Genomic DNA, 19033 nt, shown 5'->3' on the forward strand with positions numbered 1-19033 from the left:
ACATTTGGGGGCAAGCTGAGACGCTCTCCGTTGGGAAGGGTGAGCAGCTTGTTGTCATCCAGGACTGAGTTAAGATTTTCAACCCACTCAGGGTCAACATCGCCGTCGAAGATGATCCATTGACGCTTTTGCAGTTCCCCTCGAACATTGTCAATGATCCTGAAATTTAAAGAAAAAATATTTAAAACCACAATTTAGAAAGCTCAATGATCTGATTGATTCACTCCCCTTAAAAAAAAATGTGTTTACGAACTCACTTTCTGAGGATGTGTGTGAACAAGCCATCAGTCCATTCACGGGTGTTGGGGTCCAGGGTTCCATACAGGTGATCTTTACTGATGGCCTTGGGGTCGATGATGTGGGCCACGCCCTCAACACCCTCCAGCCTCTCCAGGGCTTTGAGCAGCACCCTCCATGCCATGGTCTTTCCACTGCCAGAAGGTCCCACCATCATCAAACCGTGGTTGATCTGTGTGATCTGGAAGAGCTGGAGCACCTGGAAAGGTACGAAAGAAAATGTTTCAGAAAATCAGAGTGACTGCTTTCTATGCAAGGACCTTGAATACTAGTCATGTAGCCAACAGACTTTTCTGTCTCTAGGACATGGCACGGCTGCATACCTTCTCCACCCAATTGCTGCCCACATCGTCACCGTCTCCATATGTGAGATACATCTCTGCACAGACTTTCTTCAGCTCCTCCCTTAGAGCGGTCATCTCTCCGCGGTGGTATTGGACTCCAGGGAAGACATCTGACAGCAGGCTGAAGAGCAGAGGGATGTCCTCCGCCACCAGCTTGGGAACCATGGTCTCACACACACTCTGTATAAGGATCTAAAGAAGGAAAACAGACTGGATTCTAGAAACAACCAGTCAAAGATCAATACAGAAATAGAACTTTAAAAAAATAAAATCATTTGCTATACCTCCTGTTCAGGAAGGTTCTCAGCAATTTCATTCTCATCAACGACTTCGCCTCGCTCAAACTTCTCTCTTTTGATCTTCTGGATGCGCTCACGCTTGACATTTCCGGCACTGATCAGCACGCTCTTAAGAGCTCGGAGTCCGAAATCGTAATGACTCTGGGATGACAGCTGCTCATCACAAAGCCTGAAATAGAGGGATGGAATAAAGTCAGAAAGAAAGATCTCAATAAATCTCTCAAACCATAAACATGTCTTAAAAAGTACATACTTGAAGAAGGGCACAATCTTCTTGGCGAGGGTCTCGGCTGTGCGGAAACCTTGAGAGTAAAGCATGACCTGGGCGATGAGCTGGCGGTCGGGCTTGGTCATGGCCAAACTGCGGAACAGCTTCTTCAGATTGTCAGGCAGGTTGGAGCGGCCAGCGTAGCCCGGGTTCATGGTGATGAAGATGGCCATCTCTGCGCTCACCTTCACCTGCTTGTTCAGGAGCTCCGTGGTGACTGGTACACCTGAGAAGTGACAGATAAGTACTTATTTACAATACAGTTCTGATGAACTACATATGTGTCAAGTTGACATAATTAACATGTGAATAGTTATATTATACATATACATACTCCTGTCTCTGTTGGGGTTGCTGTGCTCTCTCAGGGCCACCTGGATGTACTGAACCTGCTGGGAGACGGCAGAGAGCATTCTCTCTTCCAGACGATTGAACTCGTCAAAGCAGCCCCATGCTCCCACCTGGCACAGACCCACGAAGATACGACCCATGGCCTAAAAAGAGGATGTCAACAAAATTGATTAATAATAAAAAATTATATAGCGCTTTTTTCAAACTCAAAGACGCTTAGTTAAATTAAACCATATGAGGAACAGTTACATCCTATAAAAAGGGAAATTAAAAATCACATTTGTATGCATTTACTATCGCTTATGCTACATTGTTGTCTTGTACATATGTGTGTATTTATTTACCTGGAAATCAAAGGTCTCATCACAGTTGAAGACCAGGACAAAGCGACCCAGCTGGTGACCCAGAGCTTTCACTGACTCAGTCTTTCCTGTGCCAGCAGGACCTGGATGAAAGGAGAAGAGAGTGTACAGTAGTTGATCATTTTATATGTAAACCTGTGAATTTCTATAAATCTTATTACTCATATACTATGAGCTAGAAAAATAATGAAATACCAAATGGTGACCCTCCAAGGCGGGCCTCCAGAGCCTGGGTCATGGTGAGATAGCAGCGGTCGGTCAGAGGGGTCTGGACCAGCTTGTCCTGGACACCCAAGTACTCAAATCCATAGTTGAACTTGGCATTGGCCATCTGAATGGACAGCTGTTGCAGGACATCTGTCTGCTTCGGATCGAAATAGAAGCGCATCTGGCTGAGCCATTCGAAAGACTTCGGGTGGTCAATCTTGTTCTTGATCAGAGTCCTAGTCACATCACGTTGGTGAACCAGCTCAGTGATCTAGAGTGGAGCAAAAGAAGAATTGTAGACACTTTCTCGATGAAAAGAAATGTACCCTAAAAGATTCCCACTGACCAGGTGCTCCAGTTTCCTCCTGCGGAGTGGTGGCTGCTCCATCAGCACGGTGTCAGCCAACACGTTGAGGGTGGCCTGAACGTTTGACAGCACCACCTCCATGATATTGCTGTCCCCACCTCCAGAGATAGTAGTCAAGGCAGAATCAATGTTCTCAGACCAGGCGATCTGAGTGGACAGGACCACCAGCTGGGCCTGTGGAGTGAAAACAGATAAATGGATAAGTAAGTGTGTATCAATCAATGAATTAGCCACTATACAGATATAAATATACACATGTCTGGTTGCCTGATTAATATGTACAATATGTTGAATAAATGCTCTCAATACCGACCTGGTAACTATCAATCCAGGAGATGTACTGGCTCAGGTCAATGGTTGAGCCCTTGTTGAAGGATGTGACTTCTGTGACAGACTCGGCCAGCAGCTTGGCCAGCGTCACCCTCATCTCCTTCTCCACCAGCGTCAGCCAATCGTTGATCTTTGGGTGCTCAACGAGGTTGACCGGTGTCTTGTAGTTTATCTCCTCACCCTCGCGGGAGGAGATTCCCAGCACCACAGTGTTGTCCTCGTTGAGCAGGATGCTGGAAACGCCAGCAAACATCTTCTTGAAGTGCTTCTGCAGCTTGGCCACATTCTTGCTGTTTCCGATGATTTCAAGCAAGTCCTCGTCTCCCACAAAGTAGAACCTGGAAACAAAAAGTGTGTGATTGAACAATTTAGGATAGTTCATGAATGAGTGTATAAATGAAACCCAACTAATGTTTGTGTTTTATATTCACAATGAAAACAATGCAGTCCTTTTTCCACTTCCATCGTCTTACCTGGGGAATGAGGATCGTTCTCTCTCCAGGTATTCTCCGAGGGCTTTCTGGATTTTTCCCAGAAGGTCAGCCAGTCGCTCCAGAGACCGCTGCACTCCCTGTATGTTCAGCACATCCATCACCAAAGGAGACTTGGTCACCTTCTTCATTAGTGCCAAGAACTCAGTGCTGATACTGTAGAATAAACAGATGTGTTAGTAAGTTCTGGTAAAAATATATTTACAATTCACAAATCAATTCTTGTTTTTAATTTACCTCTGGAATCTCTGGGTTTCTACAGGCAGCAGATGTTTGATGTCAGCACTGCCGGTGAAGATGCCTTCCAGATAGACCCAGCGACGCTGAACGTCAATCCAAACATCGAACAGAGCCATGATGCGGTTCAGCTTGTCCTCCCAGCTCAGGGCATCTTCCTCAAACACCTGGGAGTCAAAAAGAATAAGAGCACAGTGTTCATTCAGTTCTGAAAACATCATAATGTAAAATGTAAAACTGTCTTAATTAACTCGGCATGGATTTCTGTTTACCTTGTAGTATGGAGACAACTTCATGGCCGACACGCTGTTAATGTGTTCTTTGACCTTGTTGAACAGATCATCCCAGCCTCTGATCAGACGACACTTGTTCTGGTAGTTCACCAGGTCCAGCTCATACGAGTTCCACACTTCACGGATCTTAGGCCGAAAAAATAAATATAAGAAGTTGCAAACAAAGAAAAAGTGATGTATGATGGGGTTGGCAAAAGGGCCTACAATGTTATGAAGATATGTTTATTTGTATGTAATAGAACATTTTGAAACCTTTTTATCACCCATCCCTTATTTTAAATCATCATTGAAAGATGAAGAAAACAAACAAACAAACAAACAAACAAACTGTAACAGCATCATTTTTTTAAGGGCCCTCCATCTTCACCTGTTTGAGGAACTCTTCCAAAGCCATCTCTCCCTGGGCTACCAGGAGAACGTCCTTCACCACCATCTCATTCCTCTGCAGATCCACATCCCAGACCTGTCCCAGCGTCAGCTCTGACGGGACCCAGTTTACATGCAAACGCTTCATCAGCTGCTTCCAGTGGCGGTCCTTCAGAGCCTCGGATTTCAGCTCAATCACCAACATGTTGACCTAGTCAGATAAAAGAGTTGGTATAAAGTTTAAAAAACAACTTTTATGTTTTGTTGTGCATCAATATGTGGGCCTAATAAGGAAAATAGTAGCTTTCTGACCTTCAAGTATCCCTTAAGCAGCCTCTGGACAAACTCGTATGAGGCATACTGTCTCAGTCTTGCTTGGAAGTTCTTCAGTTGGTTCAGAAGACCATCTAGACTCTGACGAAGCTACAAACACAGAACACAAGGACCGTTATATGCTGAGAATTTCACAAATAAACAGATAAAATTATCTAAAAAGGGTTATTGTTGATTTGTTACCTTGCGAGGCTGTACAGAGACCCATGGCTGCTCTTTCATCTGGTCGATCTGCTCCCAGACCTTTGACAGTTCGGACCAAACCTCCTTCAGGTCGTGCAGCTCCTCTAGTGCCACCTGCAAGTCAGTCACCATAAAAAAAAGACACTCGTATTAAAAAAAAGGTTTGGGAATCAGATGAAGGTAAAGTTAAGGGCTATAATTTGGGCACAATAGGTCTGACATACTTATTTTTCCAAATAAGTGTCTACGAGATATTTCCCGCCCCTTATTTCTGTGATTTAAAATGCTTTTTATGTGATTGTTTGCCGTCATTACCTGGACCCTCTCTTCACTGCCGCTGAGCAGGCCCGTGTCGGTGAGCTCCAGGGCTTCTTTGGCTCGGGCACACTTCTCCCTTTCAACCTTCAGACGGCCAAAGTTGCCCTCATAGATCGTCAGAGACTGAAGTGCCTCCTCTGGACGCAGGTTACCCTGGAGAAACAGATAACCAGTTAGGCATCAACAGAAAAAGGCTTTGACTGCTTTAGCTCGTGCAGAAAGTACAAACTTGATTATTGAATTTCTCTTACAGTAACTGGTTTGGTCTTCTCCCATTCACTGAGCAAGTCAGTGGTGCGGTTCTCCACAGCTTTGTCCTCCTGGACGATCTTCAGCTGCAGGTTGGCCACCTGCTGCTGGATGGCAGTATCCTTGCGCTTCATTATGTCACTGAAGGCTCCCCATTCACCTTCGATGTTGTCAATGTAGAGCCAAGATGGCGGGAACTGGAATCTCTGCTTCTCCAGCAAACGCTGTCCATTACGGAATAACTAGGTGGAAAAAGAGAGAAACTGATAACGACCCTGAGCTGTTTGTCTTAGAGCATGCAGTGCTACAACAGAATAAAAGGAAAGGACAGTGAACTTTTTTAAGTACTTACATCCACATTTTTCTCAAACTGTTTGATCTTGCGCTTCAGAGTCTGCACAAATGTTATGAAGTTGACAGCATCTGAGGTGCTAGCCGTGTCCACAGAATGCTGCTCCAGTTCTTGACGGGACTATTGAGGAAACAGAAACAGAATAGTTATTAGATGAATATCTAGTTAATTGAATATTGTTACCAAACTGCTCAGAAATATGTTTATACATATTATGCATTACCTTGGAGATCTGAGAATGGAAGTCCGCCATGTTTTGGCCAAGCATCTGGCCAAACTTGCTGAGCACTTCTTTGTGCCAGGAGTCGTACTTCAAGTTAACCTTGGACTGGACCTGTTATCAGGGACAAATACGAACATTTAATAACAGCCCAAAGTCAAACAAAAGGGATTGCTAATTGTAACACTGTTAAAAAAATAAGAAATGTAATAAATTGATGTTATTTAACATTTGATCATTTTTAAGCACCCATTCAACTTTCCTTAACCAGTTAAGCCCCGAGCCTGTTTTTCAGGCCTCAGGCTCGAAAATGACATTCCCAGAACAATTGACTATATCTTCACTTCTAAAAAGGGGTACATTAATAATCTTTTTTCTCAAAGCAATGATAAACCTGTGAGTTGGATGTAGAAAAGTCAGAATCAATAAAACATTTTTTTATTTTAAAGTAAATTCAGATTGAACATCCAAAAACTTTTCCATCCAAAAAAAACACATTACTTATAGTGAAAACCACCCTTGAATGACGGGAGAGTCGACTACAAGCTTTAGGAATCCAAACTATAACATAATAAGTACCCTGTATCAAGATTGATGCAAAACAAGTGACATTTGACCTTTTTAGAGAGATTTAGAAAAGAAAACCCACTTCTGGGGTCATTTTCCATATCTCTGGCCCCCCTCGGTCGATTTTGATGATTGACACCTCTTTTTAACCATTAGAGCCAATAGAATTGAGGGGGAGTTCCTAAAATCCATCTAAACATTACCCATTGGTGAATGAGTGATGCGTAGCCAGAATGCCCAATACCGGAAGCTGTCATACACTCTGGTAGCTATCATAGCAGCTAATATGAAATCTCCGTTATTGACATAAAAATTGAATGATGGATTATCAGTAATCATTTAAAAGTGACAGACACATTGGATTAACCTTCAGCAGTGTTTTTATCGTTTTAATGCCCTTGAACACAACTTTTGATCAAAAACAGCAAAAGGTAAGACAAATTGGCCGTGTTTGCTCTGTAAAGCTACGTGGTGTGATGTCTGGTTTTGCTTCCCGTGTCGCGAGTTCTGATCGCTCAGTGGTGACATCTTGTTTGTGCAGATCCGATAAGTAATAAGGGTATTTTACTGTGAGTTCTGTGCTAAGTGCGTTAGCATTTTTTCTGGTTAAAATAAAGTTAAATAAAAATGGGTCTAAAATGTATTGAAGATTGTTTCATGTAATAGACTCTTAACACTAACTAGGATATCATTTGAGAAATACTTAAAAAATAAAACTGCCATTCATTATTACCTTGCCATAGTCAATGACAGCAGGTCCAAAGTCTTTCCTTGTCTCAGCGTTGTCAAATGTTGCACGTGCTTTGCGGATCTGCACCAGCAAGGCCTGCCACTTAGTGAGGTCTTCACCCAGACGGTTGTAGATGTTCTCCGCTTGCATGTCCCACAAGCACTGGTACTGCAGCCAAACCTGAACAGGGACGACAAAGAAGAGATGTACACTCACAAAAAAACACATATACATGAACGACAAAGCTGAAAAGTAACCGATTGTAGAGGACTCTTACCTTGACATACTGCTCCACCTCACTGACAATGTCTTCGACTGCATTGTAGGCCTCCTCTAATGCTGCAGGGCCATCCGGCATCCTGGTCAGGGCATTTCTGTAGAACTTCTCCTCTTCTGACAGCTCGTAGTGGACTCCCACCTGGCGAAGAATGACAGATTTGTTTATTTATTAACAATACAATATGACAAAACACTCATAGGTCTCTCCATATGTCAAGCTTGAAATAAAATATATCATATTTGATGTTTTGTAGATCATTTCTTTAGAAAAAGCTTGTGTATATGTTTACACACCACAGACATACTTTCTTATCACAGCTTTCTGCACTGGGATTCACAGCCCTATCAGTACCTGGTATCTCTGGCTCTGAATTCTGGGAAGAGAAAGGATGACCATCTTCCAAGAAAACATTTCCTGGTAGAGCTTGTAGCGACAGTCTTCAATCGGAGGGTTCAGGTAGATCACCTGGTTAGTGATCCTCAGCTCATGGATCACATTCTGGTAAAAGGGAAGAATAGTTTGTTGTTAAATATAGTATGCCGTGTCCAGGTTTTATGAGAAATATATTTTTATAAAACAAAACACGGCATAAGGCAACACAGAATCACAATAACAATAACTACCTTGATCTTGGGCTCCCCTCCAGGTTTGTGGCTCATTTGAGGAGCCTCGGTGTCCATGTCCACATCAGCTTTGTCCTCTACCTGGCCACGGAGCACCTGGGTCCAGGCCTTAAGGCCAGCCTGCAGTCGTACTCCCAGGACACGTTCAATCTATGAAGAGAAACCAAAAATCCAGTTTGAAAACCATTCAGACCAACTCAAAAGTTTGAAAATGTTCACTGCATTTCCGTTCTGACTCGAAACAGATGGAACTAAACAAATCAATCAAATATCCTTGTATAGCTTTGGGGTGCCAACCTCAATGTCGAGCTTGTTGACCCAGATGGGCAGGTTGGAGTAGGAGTGCAGATTGAGGTCGTCCACAGCCTTCTGGACTCTGTTGAGGATTTCAGAGAAGGTCTTGTTCTCGAACATGCAAGTGTCCAAAGAGCGGACCTCGAGATCGATTTTCTCCTCAATCAGCAAAAGGTCATCCACCTGGAAACATCATAAAGCAGAACAAAAAAAACATCAGAAGGACTGTTTGGGCCACATACACAAAAGCTTGTTTCATGCTAAAATGACAATAATGAAAGTCTGTTATGAATGTAACTATTTTAAATTGACACACTGACCTTCTCCTGGAAGTTGAAGACGGTCTCAGCCAGCCTCTGAACATAAGGATCCAGCTTGTAGGACTCCCAGACCAGAGTGATGCCTTCAGTCACGAGAACCTGAACCTCCTTCTTAAGGCCAGCCACCAGCAGGCAGATGGAGGATCTCTCCTCTACCTTCTCACAGGTGCGCTCGTAGGTGCGCACGCTCTCGATCAAAGAGATGGCGAATGGGTACAGCTGGTTGGCTTGGTGGGCTTTGTTGACGATTGCCAAAGGAACACGGAAGCTCAACCACTTGAGATTGCGGACCTCTTTGGACAAGGTGATGATCTCTGGGAGGAAGTTGACTTTAAGCTTGAGCATGTTTCCGGTACGCCCGCGGGCTCGAGTGCTCTCAATTGTGAAGATGCGGCCAGACACACCAAGATTACGCTGCTGCACCTGATTTACAAAGAAAATAGTTCCAAATATTTAACAAGACAGAAAAAGAGCTGACAAAACAAAGAACACATGCAATGCGTCAGGCAATGACTAGAAAATGTTTAAATAAAATGATGTCCTAGAACAGCTTCATACCTTGCGAGCCCAGTCATCAAATATCTCTTGAGTGTTGAGTTTAGCCCTGAAGCTATCTCCATCCTGCTTCAGCTTCAGCCCCTCCACATGGTTCTCCCAGCCTTTTCCAAGAACATCCTCCACTCTCTTCATATAAGCAGTCAGCTGACGGTCGATCTGCTTGGCCCAGATGATCGAGCCAGACACAGGCGGCAGGTCTCGGACGTGGCTCATCTTGCAGGCCTGGCTCTGAGGGTACTGCACTTTGAACTTGTCATGCAGTGACTCAATGTCATCCTTCACACGCTGGATGAGCTGCGTCTGGTACTCCCGAATGGCACCACGGATGTGGGGACGCACAAAGAGAGCATTGAAGCGGGAGAAGATGCGGAACATCTCGTTGGCGTTCTTGGCTGTTCCCAGCTGATCACGCAGGCGTGCGGTGATACGGGTCTCAACGCGATCGATGCGTTCGTCATAGCGCTTCATGGCGGCTTCCCAGGCTTCCATGCCTTCCTTAGACACATCCAGACCATCGACCTCTTTGACATTCTCGTATGCCAGGTTGACCTCCTCGATGGCATTGGCGTCGGCAGCATCAAAGAGAACTCCAGCTACCTTCATATCCTGAGGCTCAACCGTCTCCCCAGGGGCATGTTGCGGCAAGGCAGAAACCTGGGCATCAAAAGGGGAAAACAAATTATTCATCAAAATCTAAAATTGGACCAGATATGATATGAATTCCTATATTGTCAGAGTAATGTTTTGTGGCTTCAATTTGTTTGAAAGTCAATTTATGATTTATTTATTAGTATCCTTCGTATGTGCGAGAAGAAACCATTACAGATGACAAAATTAAATAAATATTGTCAAGAAATGCTGGTCAGTTCAACTTGGCCATTTAAGAATCTGATGGTACTCTACCTGAGGCCTCAGCACACGGACGATGACAGCCCTCAGCTGCTCGTGCTGCCTCCTGAAGCGTCTCATGTGATCCAGACGTGACTGGAGCTTCCTGTGAGCTGGGCTCAAACGCCACACCATCTTCAGGTTCTCCTCTCTCTTTCTCTTCACGATGTCCCTCAGAAGCACCTGCAGCTTCTCATACTCATCCTCCCAGGTCTGGAACACCTCAAAGCAGGCCACCATCACCTGTACACAGAAGTTTAAAGATCATTTAGAAAGAGGCCTAATTTTTGAGTAGCTACATTAAGAGTGTACTCTAGGGGTAAAATAGTGAATAGGTTTTAGTTCACCAACCTTTTCAAACTCCTCATAGGCAACATGCATGAGCTTCCTGGTGCCCAACACCTTGAGGAGCTGTGAGCTCAAGTCCCTGGAGATGGCCTCTACTAGACGCAGTGCTCTCTGGATGGGGTACTTGGTGTTCCTGATCTTTTTCAAGTGAGTGAATATGGCCATCAGAGCCTGGCGGATCTTATCAAGCTCAGAAGCTGAGAGCAGGTCATTGAGCGGGAAGTCCTTCATCAGAGGATTGTAGTCATTCACTGTTTCAACAGCTTGTTTCAGACCTGTGAGAGGTAAAGACAGGACAAACTATTATTTATACTCTATAAAAAAAGTCTGCCACAGCCAGCAAAAGAAGACGTGGAAACATTTGATTTGGCATGTTGTTACTCACCAGTGTCAGTGTCAAAGCTGACGGTAGCATGGAAACGTTTCCCGTGTTTGAGGATGTCCAGTGTGAGCAGAACCTCGGGGCTCTCTCTCTTCTCCTGGATCCTGTTGAGGGCTCTCTCCAGATTCAGCCAGAAACTGATCTCCTGCAAAGCTGTGCCTGAAGCTGGGTCGCGGTCGAGCTTTGTCACCTGACAAATAAGTGGGCGAAGGAGACAAAGAAACCCCGTCATGAGTTTAAGAAAATAAACTTTGTCCATATACCTGTTATTTTATGAAAATTCAGATAGATATATCAGAAAGCGTCTTACCTTTTGGATCTCCCTGATCCAGCGGTTGACTCCAGATTGCAGCTGGTTGAGAAAGGTTGGGTCCTCCACCTTGTCGCCAAAGTCAGTCACCTTGGGCTTCTCCCCACGCTCATAGAACTGCTTAGCGATGTTTGTAATGATGGGATGGATAAGCAGGCTTATCTCAGGAATCTCAATGTTCTGCTGCAGGTGGAGAAGGCCCATCTCCAGCTCTGCAATCTTTTTCTCCACTGAGGGAGCCATCTTATCCCCATCTCTGGAGGGGAATGACAGAGATGATTGCAGAGATTAATTCCGCATGAATGTAACTCTACTCCTCCTTGCAGAGTTTGTGATGTAGTTTAATAGATCAATGTTTTATTCAAAATAGAAAACGTGCTGTGAGGATTACCTGTCTGCCTTGCCAGACTCCCGGATGTAGGACTTGAAGAAAGGAGCAACAGCATTGCTGATGAAAGAGTGGAGCGTCTCGTAGGGAGAATCCTCACTCAGGGTCAGAACTCGAACCTGGGTTGATATGGGCTTGTCTGCATCAATGACAAATGCCCTCTTGATGAAAGCCAAGCTGCGGGGGAGAAAAGTGCGATTCAGAGTAAAACATTTGGAAAAGGAGTGTTTTACAGTAAATGTATTGAGTTTATTCATTTGAGTACAGGTTTATTAATAAAGGTTGGTATAGTTAAGTTATTCCTGAGGAAATTACATACAAATGCATGGTTTAAAAAAGAAGACCTTTGTTTGGGACAATTGATGCATCATTTACCTGTTGGACTTTATCCCATAGTGGATGTCAGTGCTGATGTTATAAGTGATGCACTCCTTCTCCTCCTCTCCTTCATCTCCAACATCCTCTGTGTGAAGAACACAACAAAAAAAAACTACATTTTATATTCTAGCCCTTTACATTCTCATTTTGCTTTTAAATGCATGATTTGTCTTTCTTTTCTATAGGCCTACATATGTAATGAGCATTGTTGGAGCAATGCTGAGATCCAAGATTTTCATTGCCAATTAAGTAACTTGAGTAATTTAAGTGCCAAGGATAATAAGGAACTTGAAACTTGATTGCTGAAAGGCCAGGCTATCAAAAATACTCTGCTGCTAATTATTCAGAAGCTAAACAGTTAAGTTCATCAGTGTACAATTAGCCATGTTGCTGCAGGATGACAGTGCAATCCGATGTCCAGCCATTTATATCCCCACCCTTCTTTACAAGTGAGGTCATTGAATAAGGGAAAATAAATCGCACTCTCTGCATTGCAGCATCAGTATTCTTGGTGCAAGGCTGGGGCAGTGAATCCCTGGCTGGGAATCCAAAACCTACAGGCTCAGAGGCTGGTCATGTATGTTATCAAGGGATCAAGGTTCAGCAGCCCTCATAAAACATTAGGAAGGAACGTGGCTCTAAAGTAGGGGTCGACTACTTGTTCTACTTTTGCCGCCTCAACGGAGGCGTCAGCCAATCAAATCCCTCGTATGAAAATCTGACAGTACAAGCACTAGCCAATCAAACCGCGTGTATGTTGGGAGAGCCAGACCGCAGTTATTTCCCATATGTCAAAAAATGGAGGAGAAAATGATCGTGGCGGTAGGGAATCACCCGGTACTCTATGACCAGTCCCTCTTTACATACAGGGATACAAACCGGAGGAGCCAGGCATGAGGGGAGGTGGCAGAGACAGTGGGTGAAACTGGTAGGTTTTCGCTTGTTTGGGGAGTTTATATCCAGTGTACTTCGTTTGAATGGACAGCTAGCAAGCATAGACAGTATATTTAGCCAGCATGGATGTAGCATGAATGCTTTGCTTTGTATGTCCGGTGCGGGACATTCATGTGATTGGTTGTTGGTTGTGTTGCTCGCGTTGACTCCCCAAGCTATAATAAATTAAGCATTATTGTTAGTTAAGCATGTCAGCCTGCAGCCCCACTTCTTGTCTCTCTCTCTAACTCATTGCAGATGACTACACTAAAGAAAAGGGCACAGAGAGGAAACCAGTTGTAAGATGTTTAAAAGTTAATTAAACATAATATATGCTTAAATACATTTCAAAGAATTTGAGTTGTGTTGGAGTTTGTGTTATTCTACATTTTGACACCAAGATTTTCTGATTTTACTGCAAATGTATATCGGTTCCAAATATCGGTTATCGGTCTCCTTGATTACTAATAATCGGTATCGGCCTTGAAAAAGCCATATCGGTCGATCCCTACTCTAAGGCTGCGGCCACACGAGGACGAAAACGGCTAAACGCATAGGATTAACGCAAACAAGCTACCGTCCACACGCAATAGTTATCCGGACAGTGTCTGTCCACACGAGACCGCTCCGTTTAGCTCCAACCGCTGGAGAAGTTGCAGTACATATGCAGGAGCCTGTACGTGGTGCTGTAACTTCCTCCACAAAAGCAGCGAAGAAGCATGGTTGTCATGGTTGCCCTTCTGTTTATTCTCCACGGTGGGGGCCGAGGGAACCGGGCAAGAGTTTTTCGCCAGTCAACGTGTATTAAAGTTTAAATCTTCTGGACAGAATTATAAAAGTGCCGGTCAAAGGTCTTCTTTGTTATTTATTGAGCTTTAAAACAAATGAATAACGACTATATATTATAATAATAAAATACACGGAGCCTCTCTTTTTCCTCCCTCTCTTCGGACAGCGTCAGTGTCTGTCTCATGCAGCAGCTCATCCAGTAATCAGTGACCCGGCCGACTGTAAAAAATAAACATATTTATAACTAGTTTAGGTAGTTTGAGAGGTAATTAAAATAGCTAAGGGTGATGATCTGACTTGAAGTGTGTGTTTTTCTGCAGCGGGAGGAGCTGCAGGTGAGCAGAGCTGCGTGTCTCCGTCCTGTCAGATTAGACTTCACTCGCGAGAGAAAGATAAATAATCTGAATTCAGGGTGCAGTTTACTTTGACGTGGGGGTGAGCAGCAGAGGTGGGAAGAGGCGGGGCTATTGCCTTATCATTATTGCTGTAGATGTTGCACAAACAACTGTAGCATGGTCAATAGCGTCCGGAGCACGATAGCAACTCTGCGATCCGCCATTGTTGTTGTTGTTGGTGGCGAAACACGTCAGCAATGGCGCGGGGTAAGCGGAGGTGAGCAGAAGAGGTGGGGAGAGGCGGGGCTATTGCGCAATCACTATCAGCAGGGCCGGCCCTCGGCATAGGCAGTATAGGTGAATGCTAAGGGCGCATGAACCCATAGGGGGCGCCGAAAAAAAAAAAAAAAAAAAAGTTAGAATTTTTTTTTTAAATATTTTTATAAATTTCATAACAACACAATTTCCCGATTTTGGATCAACAAAGTACATCTTATTATCTTATACTAACAGAACTACGTATATATTGCGTACAGCGCCCATAAACTATGGCACCCCCTCCCCCCCAAATCAAGTTGAACTGCCCCAGTCCCAGTAAAAACCAGAGGTTTATGTGAAATTGTTCTTTTTTTGAAATAATGGTTTTAGTGTGCAATTATAGGTTTTAATTTTGTATTTTCATTGAAATGTACTGTGTAAGCGGACGCGGGGGGGAGAGCTTTAGAGAGCTCTCTCCTGAAAAACTGAGAGGCTCTGATAACCTCAGCTCAGTGAGGTAAAGGCACACCTTTATATGATCATTATAGTTATACAAAATAAGAGAATAGGTGAAAAACAGGTATAAAATAATGACAGTACAAAAAAGTTGTTATTAATAAACAAGAATACAGTTCGAAAGGGGAGTGATTTGTAAAATATCCATAAAGAAAAAGAAAATCTGCTTTCAGTTCTGTTTCATATGGGTGTTGAGAGATGTTTCCATAGATCTCCTAATGTTGCTCTCAAAGTGCACCAGATTGATGCTTTTAACTTCAATATTAAAAAAAAAAAGTCTTCCCAGGGGTGCATGCCCCCAGACCCCCCTAGAGGAGGTGAGGTCCCCCCCCCCCACTTAAATCATGTTCAAATGGATAGGAAACTAAATACAGTTGCACACATCTTGTGTCAATATCTTTCTGTGTTGGTGGTCATGCCACAACCGTGCACGCGCGAATCATAGTGAGTGTCTGCATTTTTGGGGGGGGGGGGGGGGGCCAGCTAAAATCTTGCCTAGGGCGGCAAATTGGTCAGGGCCGGCCCTGACCATCAGTGATCTGAAAATGTTCGGATAGGGCGTACACACGGAGCCGTTTGACCCCCCAGAGAGTTGCGTATGCCTTTCTATCCACCTTGGGACCCGTTATCGTTTCCTCAGTCGTTTAGTGCCGTATTCGGTCGTCCTCGTGTGGCCGAACGGTCTATATGACACTAAACAGTAACGCAAAGGACCGAATTCATCCTCGTGTTGCCGCAGCCTAAAGCTCAGGATTAATTGTGCCTGGAGGGAACTGAACATACTGTGTTCATTGACTCACCCTGGTGCACATGATAGATCCCCAAGATGAGCAAACAACATGACTTGCTGTTATTACAAAGGATTCATTCTCTTACAAAGTCTAAGATTGTAAGGCTTGTTCTTTTTAAATTGGGGGCTGTGTTATTATTAGTAGTGTGTCCCAGTCACCTGTCAACCACTAGCAACTGTGCGTTATCAATATCAATCATTGCTAAAATGTGAATTCAACATTGTTTACTCATTGCATTTTTAGGTTAAATAGTTTATTTGGTGTTTGTCTTTAGTGATGTCATTTGTTGTGACACTATCCCATTTGCTGTTGTGTCACTGCAATTATTTGGTTTTATCATTTTATTTCTACAGTAGCATTGCAAAGAATATTTAACTGCGAACAAGTTAGTCAGTGTCACATTTAAAGCGAACACTGAGCACCTTCATCGTTTGTTTCATTATTAATAGCTCAGTTTTATCTTCCCCACCCAGTGTGGCGCAGTTGCCTTACACGTGAACAATGTAATGGAGATAGCAAGCTAGCTTCACATTGTTATAGCAAAGAAATAATACCAGATCTCATACAGAGTTAACAGCTAGGTTTACTTAATGCAGCACCAACATACTACTGTTGTTATTAAACTCATGTTAGCTAGCGGTTCACATTTAGCTAAATGTACCCTTGAGTGCACTTCTCTCGACCAGGATGGTGTGAACTTGTGGGTCTGCCAGAAATTTCCTCATCTGCTCCACGGCGCTCTTCTCCTCCAGGGCGGTTTCCAGGGAGGCCGGGGCCTCGCCGCCATCTTCCAGGAGCAGCGGTACCAGCTTCCTCATGTGCTTCTGCAGCACCGATGTATCTGCGACCGTCTGAACGGCCGACACCTCCATGGTGCCGGAGTTTTCCTCCGTCCCCCCTCCGTCGGACATACTTTCAGGCGGTCAACGAAGGCCAGAAGTAATGTGAAAGTGAACAAAGAATCGAGGTTGAGGGTTTGTTGCTGACAGCAGTGTCTACTGAGCTGGTCAGAGACTGACTGCCGCTGTCAAAACGCAGCAACCGTCACGTGGCCGTCAGGTTTATTTGCGCAAGGGATTGTGGTATTTGTAGTTCTTGGGATCACAACAGTCTATGGTATTGTGTCAGACTGTGCAAGCCAAGAACTACAATACCAACAATGCATTCGATAAGTCAATGCTTCTCCCGTCTAGACAGATAGGGGGAGAAGGGAGTTGTCTCCAATGATGCAGCTAAAAATCGAGAAATCCTTCTTAGCTGCAATAAAGCTTTTACAACACACTTACTTTGTTCATATTGTTGAACCTTTAATAATAGTATTTCTGATTTAGTGGTAATACGATGTTGTGTTTGATATTAAACGATCATAACCTCATTCTCAATTTTGTTTTTCTGGACCTGGAAACATTCGGGTCTTAGCCCACAGTGGCGGAGCCAGAGATTTTCTTTTGGGGGTGCTGTGGGGTAGCTTGACGTTTCGAGGTTGCTCAAACACGTAGGATTTCCCATTAAGGTACCGGGCGCTACAATGGAACTTTCTACTGCAACACTCCCCACACGCACACACAGGGACGTGCACAGACATTTTGGGGGGCGGGAGCTAAAATTAGAAAAGGGCACTTCCCATAATCATTTATATAAAAAAAAGTTAAATATAGTTGCACATCTCTGACTTACTGACCAATTTATTTTAATACCCTCACACTCACGCAATTGTTTAAAACTCAATAGAATTCTAAAAAATAATCAGTTAACACAGATCTTTAGTATTCACTACGCACATGAGCAGCCAACAATCCAAATTATGAAGTTACTGTTTAAGGCAGGACATTACAGGCAAAAAGATAGTTTTTTCATGTACTTGTACATTTTGGTCTATTTTGCTTCCATGTTTTCTTTCACTCTAATGGAAAGAAAACTTCCAAAAAACACATATAAATGGTGTTCGTTTTACTACCATGGCTGAATTCATCTATAGATTTAAAGCTAATCTGTAGATTTAAACATAACATTTCAGGGGAAATACTGACTGTCACTAACTATCTGGGGAAGTTGTGAGGTGATGTGTTTTTTTGTTTGTTTTATCCTTTTCACCTGCAATGTGCCTTGGTAACTTCATGCAAATGAGCGCATTTGAATTAAGATAAGATAATAGATAAGATAGTACTTTATTAGTGTACTAGTTAACGCCAAATTTGCATATCAATGTGGCGATTATGATGACGTTAATAGATACACATGTTCACCTTTAGTGTCTCCCCCAAGTAGCCTACAGTACATTATGCTACCGATGATAAATTGCCTTAGCTAAACCTTGAGCTAACTTATTAGCCTACCTTAGTTAACTATATTTGTTTTTGTCTTTTGGCTAATTAGCTGTAAACTCGAGGCACTGGCAGCCAGAGATGGGGTTGTTACTAAAAAAAAGTAATATATTACAGTAATATATTACACTACTTCGTTACTCTCTACATAAAGTAACTCGTTACTTTACTCGCCGAGCACGTACGAACTGCACATGCGTGAGTGGCAATAACTCTCCTTACCAGCAGGAGGTGGTAGTGTGTATTCGTCATTCAAAACAGGCAACAACCGGAAGACAGAGAAGAAGAACAGACAACAACAAATAGCGTGTGCGTTAGCTTCACCTTAGCATGTGTTCTTTGCAGGTGTTTGTTGAGGTTTGACGTGGTGTTTTACAGCAGTAGATAACAGCTTCTGGCCTGGACACAGTTTGCACCTCACCGTCACATTCCTGTCTATTATTCGGACGAACTCAAAATAATGGGCATACCTCCACCCCTCGAAAGTTATCGCTGACTCAGCCATGTTTATGCAGCACTGCACGTGGAGATGTGGAGGCGCAAATCGCGCAGATTATGTACATATAAACCTGCGGCGGAAACCCCTCTTGTCTGTCAGTGTGATTATGACTGATTTTATAAAAGTAACGAAGTCACGCGTGTCGGGCAATGTTAGTAACTGTAGTGTGATTACTGAATTGTAAAAGTAGCGCGTTACACTACTCCGTTACCGACAAAAGTAATATTACAGTAACGCGTTACACCCAACTCTGCTGGCAGTTTAGTCATTTGCTCATCACCACTCACCTTCAAACAAGTCAAGAAAAGCCGGCATAACATGGAACAGTAAAGTGGGAGGTGCTACTATACCCGTCTGTCTGAAGTGACTGCCGATGTCCGCACGGCTGTGTGTGCGAGACGTGGAGGGAGGAGAGCATCGGAACTACTCTAATCTCCCGACCTGATGTTTTTATTTTGAATTCAATCAATATATTTTTGCAAAGGGAAACTGTGCACAAACAGCAGTAGATATATACTCATTTATTTTTTATAAAAACCTGCCTGAACCCGACATCTGAACATCAATAAAGAATGAGAAGGCAGACCTACCAAAGTCCAAAAATAATGCAGAATATGTTCTGTCTAAAAGATCAAATAGAGACCTATTAAAGTCA

At 43.5% G+C, this 19033-nt stretch overlaps 1 protein-coding gene across 1 annotated transcript in view; it reads right to left on the reverse strand.

Moving 5' to 3' along the window:
* dync1h1 (dynein, cytoplasmic 1, heavy chain 1) overlaps positions 1-16591 on the reverse strand; it is a 35286-nt gene extending 18695 nt beyond the window's left edge. Inside the window, exons 1-34 of the mRNA XM_034111141.2 lie at positions 16217-16591; positions 11931-12018; positions 11559-11732; positions 11168-11423; positions 10861-11047; positions 10479-10750; positions 10143-10370; positions 9240-9893; positions 8682-9104; positions 8365-8544; positions 8068-8217; positions 7796-7942; positions 7442-7582; positions 7168-7344; positions 5871-5981; positions 5648-5767; positions 5298-5537; positions 5044-5199; positions 4729-4842; positions 4525-4635; positions 4214-4423; positions 3826-3972; positions 3554-3720; positions 3299-3472; positions 2809-3163; positions 2475-2669; positions 2117-2399; positions 1904-2004; positions 1543-1702; positions 1194-1434; positions 926-1109; positions 621-833; positions 258-496; positions 3-159 (exon numbers count right to left, since the gene is read on the reverse strand). Coding sequence (XP_033967032.1) covers positions 3-159; positions 258-496; positions 621-833; positions 926-1109; positions 1194-1434; positions 1543-1702; positions 1904-2004; positions 2117-2399; positions 2475-2669; positions 2809-3163; positions 3299-3472; positions 3554-3720; positions 3826-3972; positions 4214-4423; positions 4525-4635; positions 4729-4842; positions 5044-5199; positions 5298-5537; positions 5648-5767; positions 5871-5981; positions 7168-7344; positions 7442-7582; positions 7796-7942; positions 8068-8217; positions 8365-8544; positions 8682-9104; positions 9240-9893; positions 10143-10370; positions 10479-10750; positions 10861-11047; positions 11168-11423; positions 11559-11732; positions 11931-12018; positions 16217-16466 — 7005 coding nt within the window. The 5' untranslated portion in view covers positions 16467-16591. The remainder of the gene's footprint in view (positions 1-2; positions 160-257; positions 497-620; positions 834-925; positions 1110-1193; positions 1435-1542; positions 1703-1903; positions 2005-2116; positions 2400-2474; positions 2670-2808; positions 3164-3298; positions 3473-3553; positions 3721-3825; positions 3973-4213; positions 4424-4524; positions 4636-4728; positions 4843-5043; positions 5200-5297; positions 5538-5647; positions 5768-5870; positions 5982-7167; positions 7345-7441; positions 7583-7795; positions 7943-8067; positions 8218-8364; positions 8545-8681; positions 9105-9239; positions 9894-10142; positions 10371-10478; positions 10751-10860; positions 11048-11167; positions 11424-11558; positions 11733-11930; positions 12019-16216) is intronic.
* Positions 16592-19033: the final 2442 nt, after the last annotated feature.

The sequence above is a fragment of the Pseudochaenichthys georgianus genome, chromosome 22, assembly GCF_902827115.2.
Source record: "Pseudochaenichthys georgianus chromosome 22, fPseGeo1.2, whole genome shotgun sequence".
Lineage (NCBI taxonomy): Eukaryota > Metazoa > Chordata > Actinopteri > Perciformes > Channichthyidae > Pseudochaenichthys > Pseudochaenichthys georgianus.